We start from the raw sequence: 26,873 nt of genomic DNA, 5'->3' as shown, positions 1-26,873 counted from the left end.
GTTGTCTCTCTTATCACCCCTGAACCGCCAGTTAAATTACCTGACACCTTCTCTGGGGGCAAAAAAAAAAATTTTTCAGGCTTTCAGGGAAGGATGCAGGTTGTTTTTTTCACTGCGAACCCCGTTCTTCGGGGGATGAGAGTCAGAGGGTGGGAGTCATTATTTCATTATCAAGGGAGGCTCCGCAGGCTTGGGCTCTCTCCCACGGCCCCTGAAAGTGTCTGTAGATCGTTTTTTTTTTTGTTTTTTGTTTTTTTTGAGGCCCTCTGGCACATTTATGAGGAGCCTGATCATGTGCGTTTGGCTGGGGACATGGTTATGAGTGTGGTGCAGGGAAAGCACTCAGCCAAATGGTTCTGTTCAGAGTTCAGGTGTTGGGCTGCAGAAGTATCATGGGATGACACAGCCCTCAGGGGTTTGTTCCGCCGGGGCCTATCTGAACGCCTGAAGGACACATGGGCGTTACATCCTCCTCCTGACTCCCTTGAGGACGCCATGACACAGGCTGTCCCCATGGACCGTAGGCTTTGTGCCAGGGGGATGATGCAGCTGGAAACCCCTATATATTCCAGCAAAGATGATACATCGTTGGTTGCCGAACCCATGGAGGTGGGAGCCATTTCATTCAAGGAGGAGAGGAGGTGCCGAAGGGAAAAACAGCAATGTTTCTACTATGGAGCTCCAGGTCACTGGAAAATCTGTCCTTCTTGCCCTTCATCTGTCAAGCCATTGTGAAAAGTCTAGGTCTGTGTAACGGTCGAGGAAGTTACCCAGACCCTCAGGTACAATTTTCCTCATTCTCTAAGATTCTACTCCAGGTGGAGCTGGAGGTAGACTGTTGATCTGTCCCTCAACACGGCTTTTGTTGATTGTGGCTCTACCATCAACCTGATCGACTCTCGCTTGGTGACTCAAAGTAAGATAGGGACAGTTAGGCTTGAGACTCCAGTCAAAATTGTGACCATTGACTCCTCTCACCAAGAAGGGGATCTTCTTTGTCTCAGAGGTCTTTTCACTAAAGGTGGGCCCAGTTCATGTTGAAAATATAAGTTGCTTTGTGTTAGACAATTTACCTGCGGGGTTGGTTCTGGGAATGCCTTGGTTACAACATCATAACCCTGTTATTAATTGGGAAACCGGGGAAATTTTTAAATGGGGGTCAAACTGTACCAACCAATGTTGTAAATTTGTGTCCTTCGCTAAACCCTTGATCTGTATCTGTGTCTTCTGTTGGTCTGGAAGGTATTCCGGAGTACCTGAAGGACTTTGAATATATGTGTTCTCCAAAATCGAGGCTGAGGTTCTACCGCCACATTGATCTTTTGATTGCGCCATTGATTTCATCCCTGGGGCTAAGGTGCCCAAGTCCCGGTTGTTTAATCTGTCTAGTCCTGAGCGGCTGACCATATATTGCTGAGAGTCTCAGTAAGGGGCATATCTGTCCTTCTGTTTCTCCTGTGGCAGCTGACTTTTTTGTTGTGAAAAAAAAAAAGATGGTGGTTTGCATCCTTGCCTCGACTTTCGGGAACTTAAAAAATCACTGAGAAAAACATACCCAGTCCCTCTCATCCCTGATATGTCTAACCAATTATCAGTGGTGAAGTGGTTTTACAGAGGGCCTTCAACTTGATAAGGGTTCGAGAAAGGGACGAGTGGAAGACGTTTCTCACATCAGAAAGTCTTTCTGAGAATTTGGTTATGCCTTACAAAAGCCTCGGCCATTTTCCAAAATTTTATTAATGTGGTGTTTGCGGACCTTATCGGTCACTTTGTGGTTATTTACCTTGACGACATCTTAGTTTACTCCTCTGATAGTCAGACCCATTTGCAACATTTACGTACTGTTCTTCAGAGACTCAGGGAGAACCGACTCTTTGCAAAATTGTTCATTTTTTGTACAAGAACTGTCATTTTTGGGTTTAATTGTTTCTAATGAGAGGTTTCGCATGGATCCCAAGAAAGTGCAGGCTATTAGGAATTGGGTTCAGCCCCAGGATTTGAAGGGTTTGCAACGCTTCTTGGGATTCGCAAACTACTACCGGAAGTTCATGGTGGGTTTTTCTCAGGTGGTTATGCCGCTTACTGATCTCACGTTGAAGGGGACAGATGTAAAAAATTGGTCAACATCCGCTGAGAATCTTTTGAAGTTGGAAGAGTGCTGTATGACAGCCCCGGTGTTGGTCCAACTGAATCCGTCTGAACCTTTTATTGTGGAGGTTGACGCTTCTGACGCGGTGGGGGCTGTTTTGTCCAAGGGACCCGCCACTTTGACCAATCTCAAACCATGTGCCTTCTTTTCCAAGTTCTCTTCAGCAGAGAGAAATTATGATGTGAGCAATAGAGAACTTCTTACGGTCAAGTTGGCTTTTGAGGAATGGAGGCATTTTTTGGAGGGGGCGGCTCATCCCATTACTGTGGTCGGTCACGGATCATAAAAATTTAGCCTACATCGATTGTGCCAAAAGATTGACTCCCCGACAGGCTCGGTGGTCGTTTTTTTTTTTTCTCGGTTTCAGTTTTCCATTACATTTCGCCCAAGGTCTAAAAATGTTAAGGCTGATGCTTTATCACGGAGCTTTGATCCAGTGTCTCCTCCCGAGCCTCCATCCTCCATTCTTCAACCTGGGGTGGTTGTGACAGAGATTTCATCAGAATTGGAGTGAGATTTTTGAGGCCCAACCTCTTGCTCCTAGTTCTAAGCCATCTGGGAAATTGTGTTGTAACAATTTCGTCTTAGGCTAGTTGCATGAATCAGTGTTGAGTGCCCATCCGGGAATTTCGGCTACTCGGGAGGCTGTAGCAAGGGTTTTTTGGTGGCCCTCACTGGTTGCTGATGTCAGGAAATTTGTGTCCGCATGTGAGGTTTGTGCCCGTTCAAAGAGCTCTCATTGCCGGCCAGGAAACTGGTGCCTTTGCCAGTTCCTGATAGACCATGGACTCATCCGTCCATGGATTTTATCACCAATTTCCCTTCGTCTAGGGGTAATACTGTTGTGTGGGTCGTGGTGGACAGATTTTCTAAACAAGCTCATTTAGTATCCTTATCCGCTTTGCCCTCAGCGGAAACCTTGAACAGACTGTGCAACACGTGGTCCATCTGCATGGTGTGCCAATGAATGTGGTATCTGACAGAGGTGTGCAGTTTGTGCCAAAGTTTTGGAGGGCATTTTGTAAAAAATTGGGGATTGCCTTGTCTTTTTCCTCGGCTTATCACCCTGAGTGTAATGGGCAAACCGAACATACTAATCAGTCCGTGGAGCAAATTCTGCAGTGTGTGGCCTCTACCAGGCAGGATGATTGGTGCAATGCTTTGCCTCTGGCTGAGTTTGCTTTCAGCAGTTGTGTGAGTCAGTCCACTGGTATGTCTCTCTTCCTTGTTAACTATGGGTTTAATCCGCAATTTGGGGAGTTCTCACACTTGGACTCTGGTTGGCCTGGGGCTGAAGGGACTGTGCAGCGTATGAAAGGTCTGTGGGTTGAGGTCCGTCAAAACATCTCCAAGGCTCAGGGGAGGTATAAGTTTTTGCAGACAAGAAAAGCATCTCAGGTCTTACGTTTCAGGTTGGGGAGAATGTCTGGCTCTCCACACGTAACATAAGGCTCAAGGTTCCCTCTGCCAAGTTGGCTCCGAAGTTCATTGGTCCGTACGAAATTGTGGAGATTATTAATCCGGTAGCCTATAAGTTATGTCTCCCAGCTTCATTCACAATTTCCAATGTGTTCCACAAGTCCCTTTTAAAATCCTTGGGAACTGTTGAGGAGAATTCTTTGTCTGCTGTTCCACCGGTGTTGGTGGAGTGTCACATGGAGTATGAGGTGGGACGCATTGTGGATTCCCGACTGGTGCGCCGTACCCTGCAGTATCTGGTACGCTGGAGGGGGTATGGTCCAGGGGATCGGTCGTGGGTCCCGGCTCATTCGGTACATGCTGATCATCTGGTCCGGGCATTTCATGCCAGGCATCCAGAGAAGCCTGGGGGTCCAGTGGAGAGGGGAGTACTGTCATGGTCTGCCTGGAATTTCTGTTACGGTCCTTCGAGGGTTAATCCTATGTGGCCTCTCATTGGTTTGGGGAGGGCTATAAGTAGCCGCACTGTGCTATGCTCGTTGTCAGTGATACGTTCGTTCCAGGCTGAGTAGCTGACCCTTATATACCTGTGTATATTGCCTGCTTCTGTAGGATTGCTCTGTGTATGACCCGGTCTGTTTCCCGTTTGGTATTCGTCCGCTGATTCTGTACTGTTTTTTCTCTTGGTTCTACCCCGGCTATATTCCTGACTTCCCTTCCGCCTGTTCCCCCCGATACTGTGTTGCTCTCTCTGACTTTTGACTCCCGGCTTACTTCTTACTAGTCTATTCACATTACCTGCTTGTTACCGTGCTGCCCTCTGGTTTGACCTCGGCTTTACTGACTATTCTCCGGGCTCTGCTGGGTCCCACTATCCCTGCTAGGAGTTTGGGATCTAGCTCCGCCCACAATCACTCCCCCAGTGGTCACATGTTGCAGGTCCTGTTCCTCCTGCAGTACACTTTCAGCCGTGTTCACATTCCACTGCAGGAGTCCCCGGGTTTCCCCAGCACATCTTTGGACACGCGTACAGTCTCTGGTGGTGAGTCTGATACGGTGTCCATCACATTAAGAAATTGAAAATGAAATGATCTCTAAAAGGCCTAAAGTTAAAGCTGACACATTTCCTTTGTATATTAGACCAAAATACATATATACCCATTTATTTTTTTATTTTAAAAATTACAAAAAAGGAAAAAGGGGCTGTTGCAAAAGTTTTGCACCCTTGGAGATTTTTGTGCTCAGATTACTTTGACCAACGTTTCAGACCTTATTTAGCCTGTTAGGGTTTTTTATTGTTCACTACCATCATTAGGAAAGGCCAGTGTCACAGTTTTTACATTGACTGTGGCCACGGGACGATGTGAGTAACAGCTCAGCTGCCCTATGGGATCTGGAGTGTACTGAACTGTCAGTTTTGTGAGAGACAGTCCAGTTATCCAATCTAATCCTGGAGCATGCTGGGTTGTCAACATTTTAACGAGCTGGCGAATATGACTTAGATGATGCAGGATCTGGCTAAGGAATGACAGAGTCTGGTGTCATCACACCTTCAGTTGCAGGGTCAGATATTTGTCTTATAAAAACCTACTCTAGCTCTTCACTGCTTGCAGAGACTGCGATGTCTGTTCTCTATGATGTTCAGTTGGTCTCCCCCGAACCAGTAGTGGCCCTTCCTGAAACTTTTTCGGGGAAGAGAAACCAGTTTACAATTTTCAAGTAAAGTTGCAGGCTATTCTTTACCCTAGAACCCCAGTCTTCAGGCAATGAGTCCCAGCAGGTGGGGACACTTATGTCCCTATAATGAGTGGTCCCCCACACTTGAACATTTTCATTGTCCATCCCCGCAAGCCCCATAACGGTCTTCAGATGATGCCTTAGGGGTTATCTATGACAAACAACAGAATCCAGGTTGTTGAGGCTAGGATCATGAACCTGACACAGGAGAGCTACATCAGTGAGGTCAGTGGAATGATGCGGCCCTTACTTGCCAATTTCATAGAGGTCTGTCAGAATCCCTGAAGGAAGCTCTGATTCTGCATGATCCCTCTTTTTCTTTAGCAGAATCCATAATCCAGGCCATACGGATGGAATGCAGAATTCATGAGAGGCATGATGGCAGTAAGATGCCTTGTATTTTTGATGGGAGCCGGCCTGTTTACTCACGATAGGGCTGCAGGAGGTTGGAACTGCCAGTTTTCATGCCGAGGAGAAAAAACAGGCACAGGATCTTTTACTGTTTATACTGTGGTCTTGCGGGACATTTTTTAAAGGACTGTTCAGCTCGCACTCAAGCAGGTAAGTCTTTGGGAAAACATCTAAGTCTGGGTGATTGTCAAGGAGCTCACCCAGACTTCCAGGTACCCTTTTTCTCTTCAGATAAAGTACTGCTCAAAACGGTTTTGTCTTTAAGAACCAGCTATTGCCAGCATTGGCTTTCATTGCCTGTGAGTCTGCAGCTAACTTTATCGATTCTGAGCTGGTTCGGAAATTAGGATTAGAGACCGTTTGCCTGACAAAAACCATTCAAATATTTGCGATTGACAAGACACCGCTAATTCACAACTGTCTAATTTGTAATGGTAGAATTGACGCTTCAAATAGAAGCACTTCACTCAGAATCCATTTCCTGTTTTGTCTTGGATAAGTTACATGCTGGGGTGGTGTTGGGGCTTCCATGGTTACGCATTCACCATCCTGTTATTGATTGGTGTCAAAATTGTTAAGTGGGGCCCAAAATGTCATAAGAAATGTCTAAGCTCTGTGCAAGTATGCTCCACAAATCCGGAGGGTATACCAGGGTACATGAAGACTCTTTAATAATGGGACTCACCTTTTCACCCCAAAAAGTGGGGGGGAAAACACAGTGCATCTTACAAAGTGAAGGTGCCAGGCAGCGGGGAAGCCGTAGGATTAGGGATGCGGTTAGCACAAAAACAGGGATGTGGCCTGCTGCTTCCCCGCTACCCGGCGCTTCGCTTGCATCTCCCTGCACCATTGCTTCACCTGGAGAAGGTGAAGGAAGTCGCCTTAGCTGTTCCATGCAGCAGGGACAGGTAAGCAGGGAAGTCTCATACTTACTCCCCATCGTGTTCTTCCCGGGTGCCTCAATGTATGCAGGACACAGTGCACGTAGTCGCACACTGTCACCTAACGCTGCATGACATCACGTGACAGTACAGCGCGACGCTCGGCAAGAACAACAAGTTAACATAACTGAGGTCTACTATTAACAATGGAGGGATGGGCAGCTTGAGTATGTGGTCTGAGGTCTGCAATTACAAAGAAGAGGGGTGTAGGGGGTTAACTGATGGCTGCTATTACAAGGGGGGTGGAAAGGTATATGTGGTCTAAGATATGCAATTACAAGGGAGGAGAGATAAGGTGGGTGTGAACTGAAGTCTGCTATTATAAGGGGGTAGGGTATGAGGTCTGCTATCAAAAGCAGGAGAGGATGGTGGGGGTATCAGATCAGATGCCCCCCTCCCTTGTAGTTAAAGACCTTAGATCAGATACGCACCTTTCTTGTAATTGCCGCCCTCAAATCAGAGGTCTGCAAAGGGGGTAGGGGAAGGAGGAGGATCTGATGTGAGACCTGCAATCAATTTCACAGGTCCTCCATAACAGTGCAGGGTTGAAAACAGCCATCACTCTATACAGCCCCCTCATCCTAGAACTCAGAGTCCTAAGTGCATACTTCCACGTGATGTTTTTAGTGGGCACCCTCACTGATTCACACACAGGTCCGGACCTGGACTTTATTTCAACACGTACATTTGGAACAAGATGGTACTCTCCTTGAAGGACAGACAATAGAGTCGTCCGCCGTGTCACAAAACTCTTACCACCATGATGCTCAGAACCACCACCCTTCCCTGATCAGTTTTCCCAGAACACCGAGATCTAGAGTTAGTCTGAGGTGTGGGTAGAGTCTTGCCTTTAATCTCCATTAGCACCTTAGCTACCGCTACCGGAGAAGAAAGGGTAGATTGAATAAAGATGGCAGAGATTGTAGCACCCAGACAACAGTCTTCACAAAAATTGCCCCAACAGACTACTTCTCTGGACCGCTAATCAATGACCGGATTGTGTTTCTTCAGCCAGGGAAGGCCTAAGATGATGGGAGTAAGTATACCCTCCAAGACGTAGCAGGACAGGAACTCTTTGTGAAGAGATCCTATGCACAAGTTCATATTATGTACGACTTGGGTCAAACTATTCTGGCTGAAAGGAGAAAAATCAATAGCATGAATAGTAATGGATCGCGCTAGCATCCTATAGATTAGGCCAATGGTCCGAGCAAGCGAGAATCCACCAAACTGACTACAGCTCCACTATTCACAAGAACCAAAATAGTCTCAGTTTTCCCACCAACCACTATTTCAGTAAAAATGGTAACCGGAGATGTAAAAGTGGAGGAAATGTACACACCCTGGTCGTCTCCCTCCACACTACCAGGGGAGCGCAGCTTTTGAGATGGAATAACATTTTTGGTGCAAGATGCCAAGACTTTAATGAAATGATCCGTATTACCACAGTAAAAACATGCCCCATCCCACTGTGAACCACAGGCAATCTAGTATGAAAGGAGATTCCCCCCCCAACTGCATGTGTTGGTCTGTCTGCACCTGTGTGACCTCCTCCCTAGGAAGAATAACGGGGCAGAGTCTGTGTATGTCTCTCCCTGAGGCATCTATCCACCCTGAAAGCAAGGGCCGTGGCGGCCTCCAACGACCTTGGAGTAGGAAATTACACCAGAGAAAACCGAAACCTAGCTAACAAAACATGACAAAAATGACTCCTAAGAGCAGGGTCATTCACCTTAATGTCAGTGGCCATCTCCAGAACTCCGAGAAGTAGTCCTAAGCTGGCCGGGCCCCCTGCTGGGTCTTAAGGAGTTTAGACTCCACCAGGGAGATACAATCAGGTCACCATACACCATGGCCAAAGCCACAAAAAGCTCTTCCACTGACCGCAAAGATGGAGAATCGGACAACAGAGAGAAGGCCCAGAACTGGGGATCACCCTTAAGAAGGGAGACTACAATCCCCACACGCTGTTCCTCACTTCCTGAGGAACAAGGGCAGAGCCCGAAATATAATGTACAGGCTTCCCTGAAAACCATAAATTTATCTCTCCCTCCAGAGAACCTGTTAAGAGAGATATTTTGGGTTCCGGTCGAGCATAGGCATGGGCCGAGATCAAGAACCCAGACATATGCTGAAACCGCTGCACCACCTGTGACCGCAACTCAGTAACCTCATCTGTAAGAGTCTGAATCATGCATGCAAATGCTTCAGCTTTGGCCATAAGGTCATGCTCGGACCACAGACGACACTGAATATAATTACAACAGAATGATAAAGGGAGAGGAAGGCCCTAATGGTCGGGAGCGGGGAATGGGACACCTCCTGACATCAAACTGTGCCTGTCCCTAAGCTCCCCTAACGCCCTAATTGGGGTCCTTCCACCCCGCTGCCGTAACGTGCCTAGTCCCTGACTGTCACCTATACTAACCCTGGCTAGTGCACTGGCCAGCAAGGATGCTAACCTCGCCACTGCAGATTATATTACACAGGGCAATAGACAGACAAAAACTATATTACTCAGCTCAGGCTCTGCTGCTAAATTCCACAGCAGCAGAGTAAACGGCACCAGGATAACAGAACTCCAACAGCGGCAATACCACAGTCACAGGCGCGCTCCACACACCTAGCTGGTCTGCATAGAAGAAAACTAACCAACGATCAGCTGATTGATCATGCGATTATTTAATGGGAATCTGTCACCGCATTTTAGCCCTATAAGCTGCGGCCACCGACATCGGGGGCTTATCTACAGCATTCTGTAATGCTGTAGATAAGCCCCAGATGAAACCTGAAAGATAAGAAAAGCAAGTTAGATTATTCTCTTCCGGGGACCCGGTCCGATGGGTTTCGCGGTCCGGTCCGGCGCCTCCCATCCTCTAGCAATAGCGTCGTCCTTCTGCCGCGGCTCCTGCGCAGGCGTACTTTATCTTCCCTGTTGAGGGCAGAGTAAAGTACTGCAGTGCGCAGGCTCCTGAACTTTCCCGGCGCCTGCGCACTGCAGTACTTTACTCTGCCCTCAATAGGGCAGATACAGTGTGCCTGCACTGGAGCTGCGGCAGAAGTAAGGAGGAGGACGTCCTCACTAGAAGATGGGAAGCACTGGACCGCGACACCGACCGCGCCCCCGGTAAGTATAATCTAACGTGTTTTTCTTATCTTTCAGGTTTCATCGGGGGGGGGGGGGTTATCTACAGCATTACAGAATTCTGCAGATAAGCCCCTGATGGCGGTAGCCGCAGCTAATAGGGCAAAACAATAGGTGACAGATTCCCTTTAAAGGGGGAGGTGGGAGTGGTTACCAACGAACATCAGGGACTAGCCTAAAAAACTGCCAGCAAGAGACTGACACTAACTCTTGCTGGACCAAAGGAAAAAAACTACATTTTTATTCCAACAGACTCAGATTTGCCACAAATCCCTTAAGAATTCGTGACAGATACTTGCAAAAGGGGGCGCCACTAGGTACTAAACATGCAAGGTGCCCAAACTTTTGCATCGGACCATTTTCCTTTGTGTACTTTTTAAAATGTAAAAGAAACCGCAACATGTCATTTCTCTATGCAGGGTACAGGGTGATGTCTGTAGAAAATCAAAAACTAATTAAATTTGTGGATAAACCGACATATAACAATTATATGTGTCATTTACAGTATGTGAAGTACATCAGAAGCTGGGAGTATGGAGCAGGCTGAGGTGCTGGACCCGCTCCATGCACAGTGGGTGCCAGCTGTGTTATACAGATGCCACTTGCTGCTAACAACTTGCTCCTGTTTAACCCCTTTACTCCCAAGGGTGGTTTGCATGTTAATGCCCGGGCCAATTTTTACAATTCTGACCGCTGTCCCTTTATGAGGTAATAACTCTGGAACGCTTCCATGGATCCCGGTGATTCTGACATTGTTTTCTCGTGACATATTGTACTTCATGTTAGCGATAAAATTTCATTCATATAACTTGCGTTTATTTGTGAAAAAAACGGAAATTTGGCAAAAATTTTAAAAATTTCGCAATTTTCCAACTTTGAATTTTTATGCTCTTAAATCAGAAATACAGTTGTGGCCAAAAGTATTGACATCCCTGCAATTTTGTCAGATAATACTCAGTTTCTTCCTGAAAATGATTGCAAACACAAATTCTTTGGTATTATTATCTTCATTTAATTTGTCTTAAATGAAAAAACACAAAAAGAATTGTCCTAAAGCCAAATTGGATATAATTCCACACCAAACATAAAAAAGAGGGTGGACAAAAGTATTGGCACTGTTCGAAAAATCATGTGATGCTTCTCTAATTTGTGTAATTAACAGCACCTGTAACTTACCTGTGGCACCTAACAACAGGTGTTGGCAATAACTAAATCACACTTGCAGCCAGCTGACATGGATTAAAGTTGACTCAACCTCTGTCCTGTGTCCTTGTGTGTACCACATTGAGCATGGAGAAAAGAAAGAAGACCAAAGAACTGTCTGAGGACTCGAGAAACCAAATTGTGAGGAAGCATGAGCAATCTCAAGGCTATAAGTCCATCTCTAAAGACCTGAATGTTCCTGTGTCTACCGTGCGCAGTGTCATCAAGAAGTTTAAAGCCCATGGCACTGTGGCTAACCTCCCTAGATGTGGACGGAAAAGAAAAATTGACAAGAGATTTCAACGCAAGATTGTGCGGATGTTGGATAAAGAACCTCGACTGACATCCAAACAAGTTCAAGCTGCCCTGCAGTCTGAGGGTACAACAGTGTCAACCCGTACTATCCGTCGGTGTCTGAATGAAAAGGGACTGTATGGTAGGAGACCCAGGAAGACCCCACTTCTTACCCCGAGACATAAAAAAGCCAGGCTAGAGTTTGCCAAAACTTACCTGAAAAAGCCTAAAACGTTTTGGAAGAATGTTCTCTGGTCAGATGAGACAAAAGTAGAGCTTTTTGGGCAAAGGCATCAACATAGAGTTTACAGGAGAAAAAAAGGCATTCAAAGAAAAAAACACGGTCCCTACAGTCAAACATGGCGGAGGTTCCCTGATGTTTTGGGGTTGCTTTGCTGCCTCTGGCACTGGACCGCTTGACTGTGTGCATAGCATAATGAAGTCTGAAGACTACCAACAAATTTTGCAGCATAATGTAGGGCCCAGTGTGAGAAAGCTGGGTCTTCCTCAGAGGTCATGGGTCTTCCAGCAGGACAATGATCCAAAACACACTTCAAAAAGCACTAGAAAATGGTTTGAGAGAAAGCACTGGAGACTTCTAAGGTTGCCAGCAATGAGTCCAGACCTGAATCCCATAGAACACCTGTGGAGAGATCTAAAAATGGCAGTTTGGAGAAGGCACCCTTCAAATATCAGGGACCTGGAGCAGTTTGCCAAAGAAGAATGGTCTAAAATTCAAGCAGAGCATTGTAAGAAACTCATTGATGGTTACCGGAAGCAGTTGGTCACAGTTATTTTGGCTAAAGGTTGTGCAACCAAGTATTAGGCTGAGGGTGCCAATACTTTTGTCTGGCCTATTTTTGGAGTTTTGTGTGAAACAATCAATGTTTTGCATTTTGCTTAATTCGTTTTTGTGTTTTTTCATTTAAGACAAATTAAATGAAGATAATACCAAAGAATTTGTGTTTGCACTCATTTTCAGGAAGAAACTGAGTATTATCTGACAGAATTGCAGGGTTGTCAATACTTATGGCCACAACTGTATGGCACACAAAAAAACTTAATAAGTAACATTTCCCTCATGTTTACTTTACATCAGCACAATTTGGGAACCAAAATTTTTTTTTGTTAGGAAGTTATAAGGGTTAAAAGTTGACCATCGATTTCTCATTTTTACAACACCATTTTATTTTTAGGGACCACATCACATTTGAAGCCACTTTGAGGGGTCTATATGATATAAAATACCCAAAAGTGACACCATTCTATAAACTGCACCCCTCAAGGAACTCAAAATCAGATTCAAGAAGTTTATTAACCCTTCAGGTGCTTCACAGGAATTTTTTGAATGTTTAAAAAAAATGAACATTTAACTTTTTTTTCACAAAAAAAAATTACTTCAGGTTCAATTTTTTTTATTTTACCAAGGGTAACAGGAGAAATTAGACTGGAAAAGTTATTGTGCAATTTGTCCTAAGTATGCGGATACCTGATATATGGGGGAGAACCACTGTATGGGCGCATGGCAGAGCTCGGAAGGGAAGGAGCGCCGTTTAACTTTTTCACTGCAAAATTGGCTGGAATTCAGATCGGATGCCATGTCACGTTTGGAGAGCCCCTGGTGTGCATAAACAGTGGAAACCCCCCACAAGTGACCCCATTTTGGAAACTAGACCCCCCCAAGGAACTTATCTAGATATGTGGTGAGCACTTTGAACCCCCAAGGGCTTCACAGAAGTTTATAACGTACAGCCGTACAATTAAAAAAAATCATATTTTTTCCACAAAAATGATCTTTTCACCCCCAGTTTTTATTTTCCAAGGGTAACAGGACCCCAAAAGTTATTGTGCAATTTGTCCTCAGTACGTTGATACCCCACATGTGGGGGTAAACCACTATTTGGGCGCATGGCAGAGCTCGGAAGTGAAGCAGCGCCGTTTGACTTTTTTGGCTGGAATTGAGATCGGATGTCATGTCGCGTTTGGAAAGCCCCTGATGTACCAAAACAGTGGAAACCCCCCAATTCTAACTCCAACCCTAACCCCAACACACCCCTAACCCTAATGGGAAAATGGAAATAAATACATTTTTTTTTTTTTTTTATTATTTTTCCCTAATGAGGTGATAACGGGGGGTTTGATTTACTATTTATGGCGGGTTTTTATATTTGGCAGCTGTCATGCTAAAAGACGCTTTTTATTGTAAAAATAGTTTATGCATCACCACATACTGAGAGCTATAATTTTTCCGTATTTTGACCCACCGAGTCATGTGAGGTCTTATTTTTTGCGGGACGAGTTGACGTTTTTATTGGTACCATTTTCGGGCACGTGACATTTTTGATCGCTTTTTATTCCGATTTTTGTGACGCAGAATGAACAAAAACCAGGGTTTCATGAATTTCTTTTGGGGGGGTGCGTTTACACCATTCCGCGTGCGGTAAAATTGATAAGACGGTTTTATTCTTCGGCTCAGTACGATTACAGCGATACCTCATTTACTGTATGTCTTTTTTTATGTATTGGCGCTTTTATGCAATGAAAACAATTTTATATAAAATATTTTTGCTTCGCTTTATTCTGCGAGCTATAACTTTTTTGCTGATGACGCTGTATGGCGGCTCGTTTTTTGTGGGACAAGATGACGTTTTCAGAGGTACCATGGACATTTATATGCGTCTTTTTGACCGCGCGTTATTGCACTTTTTGTTTGGCGGTATGATAATAAAGCATTATTTTTTGCTTCGTTTTTTATTTTTTAAGGGGTTCACTAAAGGGGTTAACTAATGGGACATTTTTATAGGGCGGGTCGTTACGGACGCAGCGATACCAAATATGTGTACTTTTATTGTTTTGGGGTTTTTTTATTTTCAAAAAATGAATTTATTAGGGAAATTTTTTTTTTTTTATTTATTTAGCGATTTTTTTAAACATTATTTTTACACTTTTTTTTTTTACTTTATTACATTGTCCCAGGGGGGACATCACTGTCATGTGACAGATCAGCAATCTGACACAAGCGCTGCACAGGCTTCCTCATGCCTGCGCACTGCAGGCAGTGAGGAAGCCGGCCCCCGAAAGTCCCCACCGCCATATTAGATCCAGGGACCTGCATGGAAGGAGGCCCCCGCAGTAGCGCTGCACATCGCGCTGCTGCGAGGGTCTCGGAAGCACGGAGGGAGCCCTCTCCCTGCCGATGCTTCCCTAAACCCCTGGTACACTGCGATCGTGTTTGATCGCAGTGTGCCAGGGGTTAACGTGCCGGGGGCGGTCCGTGACCGCCCCTGACACAGTGCCGGGTGTCAGCTGTGATAAGAAGCTGACACCCGGCCGCGATCAGCGGCGCTCCCCACAGGGGGCGCCCCTGGTCGCTATGGGTCCCAGGTCACATGGACGGAATAGTACGTCTAATGTAGGAAAGGGGTTAAATCACTTCATGAAGCAATTGTGGCATGCTGAGTCCATAAAAATGCGTTCTATGAAAATATAAGGTTACCGTAATTAAACTGATCGGTAAACACCTTAAAGAGACAAAAGCAATCAAACTGCCAAAATGTTGTTTTTTTTAATTTTGCTGCAAAAAGAAGTAATAAAACCCAAAATAGTATTAATCAAAATGAGTTCACTCCATAAAAAAACAAGCCCTCAACAGCTCTGTGGTGCGAAAAATTAAAATGCTACAGGTTTCAGAAGATGACAACACTAGCAAAAATATATATATATTTTTTTTAAGAAATTATCAAACTTTTTTTTCACCACTGGAATAATGAAAAATATACTGGCCAAGTTTGGTATCGCCATAATTACACTGCCTTGATGAATTATATTGCCAGGTCATTTTTCCTGCTCAATAAACTGTGTAAAAACAATGGTGGAATTGCATTTTTAGTTATTTAATCACATTTGATTTTTTTTCCCCCCTTTTTCCAGTACACTAGATGGTAAAATAAACAATGTCATACAAAACTACAACGTGTCCCTCAAATAATCCTGCTCATGGAAAAGTAAAATAAATATGGCTCTTGGAATACTTTCATCATACACTTTTATTCATGTGTTTTTCTTGTTTTTCATTTCCTTGACATCTGTTTCCCCATAGTCTTGGCTACTTACGTAACTGCGCAGAAATCTCCAACCTTGCGTCTTTTGTCACGTTCTTTAGGCCACTGTTGTCAGCAATGTAGACCGTGTCTGTCAGCTTGTATTCCTTTCTTGTTTTGGTAAAGGACTCGGTGGATGTTCCTGCACCAGCATCATTGCTGAATGGCAAATTATGGACCACGCACAGACAGGAGTTGATGAGTGAAGATTTTCCATGTCCCTCAAAGCCAAAAAGTTGCAGACAGATTCTGGTGAAGCCATGTCCTTGAAAGTTTCGTGTTGATCCGGGCTTGTAGATGGACAGAGTTTCACGTATTATCGAATCATTATCTTCAGAGTCAGCTACAGGCGACTGCATGGCTCACTGTATATAATTATAAAGAAAAAAAAAGTAAAAATATGATAGTTACAGAAAAGCAAAAAAGGTCCATTAACCCCTTTGAGACGAAGCCTATTTTCACCTTAATTACCGGGCCAATTTTTACAATTTGATCATTGTCACTTTATGAGGTCATAACTCTGGAACGCTTCAACGGATTCCAATTATTCTGAGATTGTTTTCTCGTGACATATTGTACTTTATAATAGCGGTAACATTTCTTGAATATAACTAGCAAAGTTTATTTGTGAAAAAAATGGAAATTTGGTGAAAATTTTGCAGTTTTCAAACTTAATTTTTATCCCCTTAAATTAGAGAGTCATAACGCACAAAATAGTTACTAAATAACATTTCCCACATGTCTTATTTACATCAGCACAATTTTGGAACCATAATTTTTTTTTTTTGTTAGGAAGTTACAGTATAAGGGTTAAAAGTTGACCAGCGATTTCTCATGATTTCAACAAATTTTACAAAGCCTTTTTTTTTTTTAAGGACCACCTCACATTTGAAGTCACTTTGAGGGGTCTATATGAAAGAAAATCCCCAAAAGTGACATTCTAAAAACTGCACCCCTCAAGGTGCTCAAAACCACATTCAAGAATTTTTTTTTAACCCTTCAGGTGTTTCACAGGAGCAGAAGCAACTTTTTAGTCACATAAAAAAAAAACATTTTTTTATTTTCACAAGGGTAAAAGGAGAAAATGGACCATTAAAGTTGTTGTACAATTTCTCTTCAGTACGCCGATACCCCATATGTGGGGGAAAACTACTGTTTGGGTGCACAGCAGGTCTCAGAAGGGAAGGAGCACCTTTTGACTTTTTGAACAGAAAATTGTCTGGAATTGAGAGCGGACACCATGTCGCATTTGAAGTGTCTCTGATGTGCCTAAACATTGGGAAAACCCCCACAAGTGACCCCATTTTGGAAACTAGACCCCTTAAGGAACTTATCTAGATGTGTGGAACCCCCAAGAAGTGCTTCACAGAAGCTTATAACGTCGAGCTGTGAAAATAAATAATTTTTTCCACAAAAATTATATTTCGACCCCAAATTTTTATTTTCACAAGTGTAAAAGGAGAAAATAGACTGAAAAAGTTGTTGTGCAATTTCTCCCGAGTACGCAGATACCCCATATGTGGGGGGAAACCACTGTTTGGGCGCACGGCAGGGCTCGGAATGGAGGGAGTGACGTTTTGGATTGCAAACACTGATGGAATGGTTTGCGGACATCATGTTGCGTTTGCAGAGACCCCGATGTGCCTAAACAGTGGAAATCCTCCACAAGTAACCCCATTTTGGAAACTACCTCCCTGAAGAAGTTTATCTAGAGGCATAGTTTTATAGTAATGATTATAATGCTTCTGGTTTTACTGGTGTATGAATTTATAATGTGGTGTTATGTGTAAGATGTGCGGGGTACATCAGATTATGAAAGTGTGTTGTGTCCTGGGAAATGTTGACCTGGGACAATACGGGCACTATCAGATTCAGATGTACTGGGACCCTCATCTGCCTGAGTGCCAAACATTAGGGCCTTGATGACTTCTTGCTGAAACTAAAAGAAGGTTCCTGTATTGCCTGCACATCGGAACAGCACAAAAGCATTGTACAGTGCCATCTGTAGAATGTGCAAGGCCAATTTTTTTGTACCACACTTTGGCTTTTCGCATGGCACTGTATGGTTGGAGAACACGATGAGAGATATACAACCCCCATGTACCAATTGTAATCCAAGATACAATTTGGCTTTGGGACTTGTGTTGTGGTCCCACAAACAGTGACAAGGGAGCTGTTGTCATGGTGTATGGTGGTCAGGATAAGGACATCCCTTTTGTCCTTATACTTGACCACCAGCATGTTGTCACTGCATTGAGCTCTGCTTTCGCCTTTTCTCAGGATTTGCCCAATTAGCGGCCTCGCTGATTTTTTCGCACGGTGCCACATGCAGCCGTATCTTTGGCAGAGAGGGCCTTGAAGAGCGGGATGCTGGTGTAAAAGTTATAAATGTAGAGGTGATAACCTTTATCCAGCAGTGGGTGCAGCAATTCCCCATAATTTTCCCACTCACCCCCAGGATGGGGGGGCATTCAGAGGGTTTAATCTGGGTGTCCTTCCCCTCAGACCCTAAACCTGTGGGTGTACCCTGAGGTATTCTCGCTCAGTTTGTACAGTTTTATTCCTTACCTGGACCTCCTACTGGTCAGGTATTGTTGGAATTTTAACCTCCCTTTGAAGTGAGAGAGATTCATCAATAGCGATGTCCTTCTGGGGTGTGTGCGCCTCAGCAAATTTTCTGCTGAAGTGGTCAACCATTGGCCGAATTTTATATAGACAATCTAAGTTTGGATTGTCTCGGGGAGGACACTGCTCATTATCACTATAATGCAAACATTTTTGGATCCCTTCAAATCGTGTCCTTTTCATCCTTTTCATGGCCATCCGGAATACTGTATAGAATATCCATACTCCAGTATTGCTGAAGCTTTGGTTTTCGGATTATGCCCATATGATGCAAAATTCCCCAAAATGTCATCATCTCTGCTGCATTTACGGGCGTCCATCTGGCGAATGATGATGTGGGATTTTGGGTGAAAAATTGATACAGGTTTGTCTGGGCCACCATAAAGATTTACTATTTCCTCACTGAAAAAGAATTTGAAGAAGTCAATGTCAGTGAGGCCTGTGGTGTCAAACTGGATTCCTGAGCTGCTGCTGAAATCCAGAATGACGGGCTGATAATTTTTGGGGGGTGCAATCCATATGGGATCGATTGCTGCAGGAGTTGCCTGGGTCATAGGGCGGAATGTGGGATCTTCCTCACTGGCTGAATCGGTGTCGGATGCAAGGAAGGTATAAGGCTCTTCTGGTGAATTGCGACTTCTTGACGAATGGGCCATTTATTTTTATTTTTCAATACCCCGGGGATGTGTGTCTTAAGTGGTGCGTTTACACGTGTAATGTGTGGAGCTTGTGTATAGGGTTCTATTTATTATAACAAAAACAGAGAGACAAAAAAGTAGAGATAAAAAATGTAGAAGAAACTAGAAAAATAATGAAAGGGAAAATCAAATGTAAAAAAAATAAGTTTGTATAAAATATATATTTACCTGACAACTAATTTTTTTTTACAAAAGAAAAACGAATGCCACCAACAATGTGACGTACACTCCCCTAATGCAATAGAAATTACCCAGCGATAGATTTTTTTATGCAAAAAAAAAAAAACGCTACCTCCCTACCTATAAACCTACTCTATGATTTTTTTTTTCTAAAAGATAATCGGTTGTCACTAACTCTGTGACGCTGGCTATACTAACACTCTACCTTGCTGCCACTAAACTGCGCTGTACAATATTTTTTTTCTCTAAAACAAGATCGGTTATCACTAATACTGTGATGCTGGCTACGCTACCTTGCTACGTCTAAAACTACACTTTACTAACTACCGTATATACTTGTGTATAAGCCGACCCGCGTATAAGCCAACCCCCCCAAAATTTTGCCACAAAAAAACTGGGAAAACTTATTGACTTGCGTATAAGCCTAGGGTGGAAAATACAGCAGCTACTGGTAAATTTCAAAAATAAAATTGATACCAATAAAAGTAAAATTTAATTGAGACATCAGTAGGTTAAATGTTTTTGAATATCCATATTGAATCAGGAGCCGCATATAATGCTCCGTACAGTTCATGAAGGCCTCATAAGATGCTCCATACAAAATACACCCCATATAATGCTGCACAAAGGTCAATAAAGCCCCCATAAGATGCTCCATAGAATAATATGCCCCATATAATGCTCCCTAAAGGTTATGGCCCCATAAGATGCTCCATAGATTATGGCCCCATAAGATGCTCCATAGATTATGCCCCCATATGCTGCTCCATAGATTATGCCCCCATATGCTGCTCTGGCATAGAATTTGCCCCATAGAATATGCCCCCATATGCTGCTCCATAGACTATGCCCCCATATGCTGCTCCATAGATTATGCCCCATATGCTGCTCCATAGACTATGCCCCCATATGCTGCCCCCATAAGATGCTCCATATATTATGCCCCCATATGCTGCTGCAAAAAAAAATGCCATACTCACCTCTTCTGCTCAGGACTCGGCACCTGAGATATTCACCTGTCCGGGGTCCATCGCTGCTCACCACTCTCTGCCACGTCATCTGTCAGTGACTGTTCAGCCAGCAGAGGGCGGGGCGCGCACTAACAACGTCACCTCGCCCCCTGCTGCCTAAACGTCACTGACACATGACGCAGCAGACAGCGGTGAGCAGCGATGGACCGGGGACAGGTGAATATTGCTATACTTACCCTCTCCTGGCGCGGTCTCTGCAGCCCTGTTCTCTACGGTCTCCCTGCCTTCAGCGGTCACGTGATACCGCTCATTACACTTATGAGTATGCGCATATTCATGAGTTTAATGAGCGGTACCATATGACCGCTGAAGGCAGGAAGGGAGACCGTGGAAAAGCAGGGGGGGCTGCAGAGACGTGCCAGGACGGGGTGAGTATGATCTCTGACACCCCCGTTCCCCCTCCCCCCAGGTATATGACTTGTGTATAAGCCGAGAAGGGGACTTTCAGCCTAAAAAAATGGGCTGAAAATCTCATCTTATACACAAGTATATACGGTACTATTATTTTGTTCTAAAAAAAAAAAAAAAAAAAATCTGATGTTGCTTAGACTACGACGTCCGCTACGTTAACTAGCTAAAAAAAGAAAAAGTTCTGTGGCGTAGTCTCTAATCAGCAGCGATACTGATCAGAGCACTGGGGACACAGGAAGAGCACGAATGCGCTGCGCACACGAAAAAAAAAAGCCCAAAAAAGTGCGCTAAAAATTAAAATGGGAGGGGGTACTGGAACAGGGATGGAGGGGAAAGGGATGGGGGAGGTGCTGCTGCTCTGCTGTGATCATTGAGGAGTCACACAGCAGGCAGATCCAGCAAACAGCAGGACGCTGGAGCAGGAGATCGCCGGGGAGATTACAATGGCCACCAATGAATTCTTTAAGGCCCCTTTACATTTAGAGATACACCAGCAATCCCGACCACGATATGACCCGGTCAGGATCGCTGGTGCATCGCTAAATGGTCGCTAGTGAGCTGCCAAACAGGCAGATCTCACCAGCGATGCAGCAGTGGTTGTTACTTACCTGTCAGACGCGGCGATCATGACGTCCTCCACCCGCGTCGCTCATTGGCGCCAGCAGGAATCGCCCAGCGAGAAATGGACCTGCATGATCTCGCGCGATCAGCGACAGACAGCGGGGGAGCCGGTCGGAGGTAAGTATCACACATAGCGATATCGCTAGCAATATCGCTGCTACAGCTACATCACAAAATCAGTGACGCTTTAGCAATATTGCTAGCGATATCGCTATGTGTAAAGCCCCCTTTACTCAGGTACACAGAGGGGCTTGGAGAACCACTCCATGCCAAATCTGAGGTAAAGATGGCTTGCAGGGCAGTGATCCCTATTTTAGATTAACCCCTTTGGCGCCGATTGGCCAGAAACTATTCAGCCAATCGGCGCTATAGGGGGTTAATCAGGTGAGGTGACGACGACCACCCATTGTGACGGATGTGATTGATGCTGTGTCACACAGCACAGATCCCAACATGTCACATGTTTTTTTTTTTTTAATTAAATTTACTGTCACATTGCTGTGATTGCCTAGTCAGAATTGACGTGCAATGCCGCGCCGTGACTGGAAAATGGCAGTGCCATACTAGTACTGCAACTGGCACAAATGCAGTTCCCGCAGAACAGTACTAGTACGGCACATGTGGCGAAGGAGTTAATAGCAACATATACATAGTGGCTCATTATTGGGCAACCCTATCTAGGTTCTGTTATGTGCTGCCAGGAACATCATGTCCAGTTGTGGGATATGGTTTTATTTTTTACAAACCCCAAGGAGATGTTCCATGCTATTCCCATAGCCAATATTTATTTGTAAAGAAAACACCATTTAATGATTTAGGCATGGAGATTATTTAAACAGTTTATCAGCTTCATTGTGGCATTACCCACTTTGTACTGATCCTGAGTTACATCCTGTATTATACCCCAGAGCTGCACTCACTATTCTGCTGGTGCAGTCACTGTGTACATACATTACATTACTGATCCTGAGTTACATCCTGTATTATACTCCAGTGCTGCACTCACTATTCTGCTGGTGCAGTCACTGTGTACATACATTACATTACTGATCCTGAGTTACATCCTGTATTATACTCCAGTGCTGCACTCACTATTCTGCTGGTGCAGTCACTGTGTACATACATTACATTACTGATCCTGAGTTACCTCCTGTATTATACTCCAGAGCTGCACTCACTATTCTGCTGGTGCAGTCACTGTGTACATACATTACATTACTGATCCTGAGTTACCTCCTGTATTATACTCCAGAGCTGCACTCACTATTCTGCTGGTGCAGTCACTGTGTACATACATTACATTACAGATCCTGAGTTACATCCTGTATTATACCCCAGAGCTGGACTCACTATTCTGCTGGTGCAGTCACTGTGTACATACATTACATTACTGATCCTGAGTTACCTCGTGTATTATACCCCAGAGCTGCACTCACTATTCTGCTGGTGCACTCACTGTGTACGCAGCTTACTCCACTCTTGCATTGAGGGAAGGTTAGAGCTGATTTGAATTCATAGACATCATATAATGGATCCATATTTCACGCTAATCTAAAACTTAGTTTGGAGCTACTTGTGATCAGAATACTGATTATTTTTTTAAAGGGAATCTGTCACCCCATTTTCGGCCTATAAGATGCGGCCACCGCCATCAGTGGCTTATATACCGCATTCTGTAATGCTGTAGAAAAGCCCCCGATGTAACCTGAAAGGTAAGAAAAGCAAGTTAGGTTATACTTACCGGGGGGCGGGTGCAGTGGGTGTCGCGGTCCGGCGCCTCCCATCTTCTAGAGATGACGTCCTCCTCCTTACTTCATGCTGCGCTACTGCACAGGCGTACTTTCTCTACCCTGAGCAAGGAGGACGTCATCTCTAGAAGATGGGAGGCGCCGGACAGGACGGCGACACCCATCGGACCGGACCCCCTGGTGAGTATAATATAACGTGTTTTTCTTCTCTTTCAGGTTACATCGGGGGCTTTTCTACAGCATTACAGAATGCATTACAGAATGCTGTAGATAAGCCCCTGATGGCGGTGGCGGCTTCTTATAGGCCGAAAATGGGGTGACAGATTCCCTTTAAAGAAAATAAAATATTCATTTTTCAGAGCAAAAATTGCAGAATAAAAATGCTGATATAGCTGATGCATTTGATCTTTCTGCTGTAATACGTCCATGTTCTGCTTGATTTTCATGTTCTAACCATCCATGTTGGTGACTATTGGCTCAGATTTTCCTTCGTGTTTCAGAAATTGCATAACGGAGTAATTGAAAAAGCCTAATAACAAAAGCATTATAACTTTAAAATAAGGAAAAGTTGATGTGTGCTTACCCCACTACCAGCAAGAGAACCAGAGAAAGAAGATCACTTTGATGGCAATCCCTTAAAATGTCCTGTTCACAAACTGAAAATCTTTTCCTGGTTCCAGTGTAGACACAGCTGCAGGGTGGGGCTGCAGATCACAACATTAACTGTTTAGGGGCTCTGTGGTAAGGAAGGCTTAAAGGGAACCCATCATATTGTACAGCACGATACCCATTCTGTGGACATTGTGCCATGGAGAGGAAGCTGCTGAGCTGAATGATACATCGGTTTATTGGAAAAGATTCAGTATAACTTGTATTTTGTTGTCTGAAGTCCCTGGTGTTTGTATGTATATGTATGTTTTGTATGAGTCCAGTGGGCGGTCCTACCCAGTGATTGACAGTTATCTCTGCATGCAGGGTCAGACAGGAAAGACTGTCAATCACTAAATAGGTCTGCCCACTGCATTTTAATCCGATGAGCTGCAACTGCTCTATTATATCCAGTCTTCAGGTCAGAGACTATTTTTAATATGACAGGTTCCCCTTAAATAAGGAAAAAAAGGACAACCAGAAATATTTTTAAAGTTAGGTAAAGTTATTAAAACACATTTTAGTAAAACAGTGTATTACGTTTTATGCTTTGCTCATATAGGGCCATCATATTCCACAGCACTTTACAGACATCATCACTGTCCCCAATGGGGCTCTCTGTGGACATGTTCCTGCGCTGGTGTTGCTCAGTGTGTTCATGCGTCTGATTATCTTGGCTGCCAGCAGTGTAGAGATCTGTATTGTTGGTCCAAGTCCCTGGTCTTGTGGTCAGATTGAGGCTGGCGGTCATAAATTAGGGGCCCACTTTTAAAAAGGTCATTGTAAATGATTTAGTGGGCTTATACAGTTTGATCAAAATTTGTATGAAGAACCCTGTGTCCATATATTTGTATAGCTATTTGTTCTCTATGATTAAATCCACAGCAAATTCTTTGCAAGTTTTGCTACTGCTGATTTTTCCCTGCAGAAATTCCTCAGCAAATATATTCCATGTGGACGTACCAACGAGTTGTCATCTATTTCTGAACTACAAATCTGCCTGGTTTTACAGCAATGCAAGACCACTGCTTTCATAACTGGTCGAATTGCTCTTCAGGGTTCTGAAAAAGCTGGAAGAACGCAATGACAGTAAGTTTACTATAAATCTAAGTATGGTTTCCACTTTTTTAGGACGTATATGGGATAGCTACTAAGTTAGTACAGTCATGGCCAGAAGTTTTGAGAATGACACAAATATTAATTTTTACAAAGTCTACTGCTTCATTTTTTCTAATGGCAATTTGCATATACTCCAGAATGTTATAAAGAGTGATCAGCTTAACAGCAATTACTTGCAAAGTCAATATTTGCCTAGAAAATGAACTTTATCCCCCAAAACACATTTCAACATCATTGCAGCCCTGCCTTAAAAGGACCAGCTAACATCGTTTCAGTGATTGCTCCATTAACACAGGTGTGGGTGTTGATGAGGACAGGGCTGGAGATCAATCTGTCATGATTAAGTAAGAATGACACCACTGGACACTTTAAAAGGAGGCTGGTGCTTGGCATCATTGTTTCTCTTTTGTTAACCATGGTTATCTCTAAAGAAACACGTGCAGTCATCATTGCACTGCACAAAAATGGCCTAACAGGGAAGAGTATCGCAGCTAGAAAGATTGCACCTCAGTCAACAATCTATCACATCATCAAGAACTTCAAGGAGAGAGGTTCCCTTGTTGCCAAAAAGGCTCCAGGGTGCCCAAGAAAGACCAGCAAGCGCCAGGACCATCTCTTAAAAGTGTTTCAGCTGCGGGATCGGGCTACCAGCAGTGCAGAGCTTGCTCAGGAATGGCAGCAGGCAGGTGTGAGTGCATCTGCACGCACTGTGAGGCGGAGACTCTTGGAGCAAGGCCTGGTCTCAAGGAGGGCAGCAAAGAAGCCACTTCTCTCCAGGAAAAACATCATGGACAGACTGATATTCTGCAAGAGGTACAGGGAGTGGACTGCTGAGGACTGGGGTAAAGTCATTTTCTCTGATGAATCCCCTTTTCGATTGGGACATCTGGAAAACGGCTTATTCGGAGAAGACCAGGTGAGCGCTACCACCAGTCTTGTCTCATGCCAACTGTCAAGCATCCTGAAACCATTCATGTGTGGGGTGGCTTCTCAGCCAAGGGAATGGGCTCTCTCTCAGTCTTGCCTAAAAACACAGCCATGAATAAAGAATGGTACCAGAATGTCCTCCAAGAGCAACTTCTCCCAACCGTCCAAGAGCAGTTTGGCGATCAACAATGCCTTTTTCAACATGATGGAGCACTTTGCCATAAAGCAAAGGTGATAACTAAATGGCTCAGGGAACAAAACATAGAGATTTTGGGACCATGGCCTGGAAACTCCCCAGATCTTAATCCCATTGAGAACTTGTGGTCAATCATCAAGAGACGGGTGGACAAACAAAAACCTTCAAATTCAGACAAAATAAAAGCATTGATTTTGCAAGAATGGACTGCTATCAGTCAGGATTTGATCCAGAAGTTGATTGAGAGCATGCCAGGGAGAATTGCTGAGGTCCTGAAGAAGGGTCGACACTGCAAATATTGACTTGCTGCATTAACTCATTCTAACTGTCAATATAACCTTTACTCATAATATGATTGCAATTATATTTCTGTATGTGATAAAAACATCTGACAAACACACATAAAAACCAGAGGGCAGCAGATCATGCGAAAATATAATATTTGTGTCATTCTCAAAACTTTTGGCCATGACTGTACAGTTGAAAAAAAGACACGTCCATCAAGCTGCAGTCAGCCTTTCCCTTAGGCTTTGGAAAAAAAAAACGCACCACGGCCACAAGTTGTGAACACAGCCTTATGGTTTACCACGTAAAGTCTGAATGTTGTCCGAGGAAAATACATTCGTCTGCACCTGCCCTAATGGCAAACTGGAACTTAAAGAAGACCTGTCACTTGCTCCAAAAAATTAAGTTGAATGCCTTGTAAAAGCCCCTGAGCTCTCCGGAAAGTGCCTCTATTTTTATTTCTGAGCTGACTTGCTCCATTGCAGAGATACTCACATTTGTTACTTTTGGAGCGCACTATGCGAAATCTCGACTTGTAGTCCAGCCAGGCTTTCTTCTGGGAGCATACACTTTGATTCTTCCCTCATGGCCCTGCAAATCACCAAGTAGATGATCTAGCAGTCTGAGACACTGCCGAGCTGTTATAAAGAGGTTGACCGAACCGCGGGTACCTGCATGCCGGTGCCGGAACTAAAAAGGCTGCATTTCCTGTTCCCAGGGTGAAGCCTGAGTGAGGTGGACCTTCCCCTGCTGTCTGGGGGAAGCCTGAGTGAGACAGAGCTTCCTGCTGTCCCAGGAGAGTGGGAGGAGCCAGAAAAGGGTGCGCAGCTGCGGAGGAAGAAAAGGGAAAAGTGCGCGAAAAAGGTTAGTCGGACGCTGGCACAGAGCAATACAGAGGGCAGCGCGGAGGAGAGCAGTGAGCGGCGCGCTGGACTTCGCCTTCCCCCACCTGAGAGGACCAGGCCTGTGACAGGCCGTGCTGATG

The 26,873-nt window shown here is 44.4% G+C and overlaps 1 protein-coding gene across 1 annotated transcript in view; it reads right to left on the bottom strand.

Moving 5' to 3' along the window:
• LOC141069237 (uncharacterized) overlaps positions 1 to 23,431 on the bottom strand; it is a 57,071-nt gene extending 33,640 nt beyond the window's left edge. Inside the window, exons 1-2 of the mRNA XM_073558688.1 lie at positions 23,297 to 23,431; positions 15,413 to 15,764 (exon numbers count right to left, since the gene is read on the bottom strand). Coding sequence (XP_073414789.1) covers positions 15,413 to 15,758 — 346 coding nt within the window. The 5' untranslated portion in view covers positions 15,759 to 15,764; positions 23,297 to 23,431. The remainder of the gene's footprint in view (positions 1 to 15,412; positions 15,765 to 23,296) is intronic.
• Between the last annotated feature and the right edge of the window lie 3,442 nt (positions 23,432 to 26,873).

The sequence above is a fragment of the Dendrobates tinctorius genome, unplaced genomic scaffold, assembly GCF_039654945.1.
Source record: "Dendrobates tinctorius isolate UK_male_01 unplaced genomic scaffold, ASM3965494v1 ptg000257l, whole genome shotgun sequence".
NCBI lineage: Eukaryota > Metazoa > Chordata > Amphibia > Anura > Dendrobatidae > Dendrobates > Dendrobates tinctorius.
Note: the sequence above shows the minus strand (reverse complement) of the source record. Positions and strands in the feature narration are given on the sequence as shown.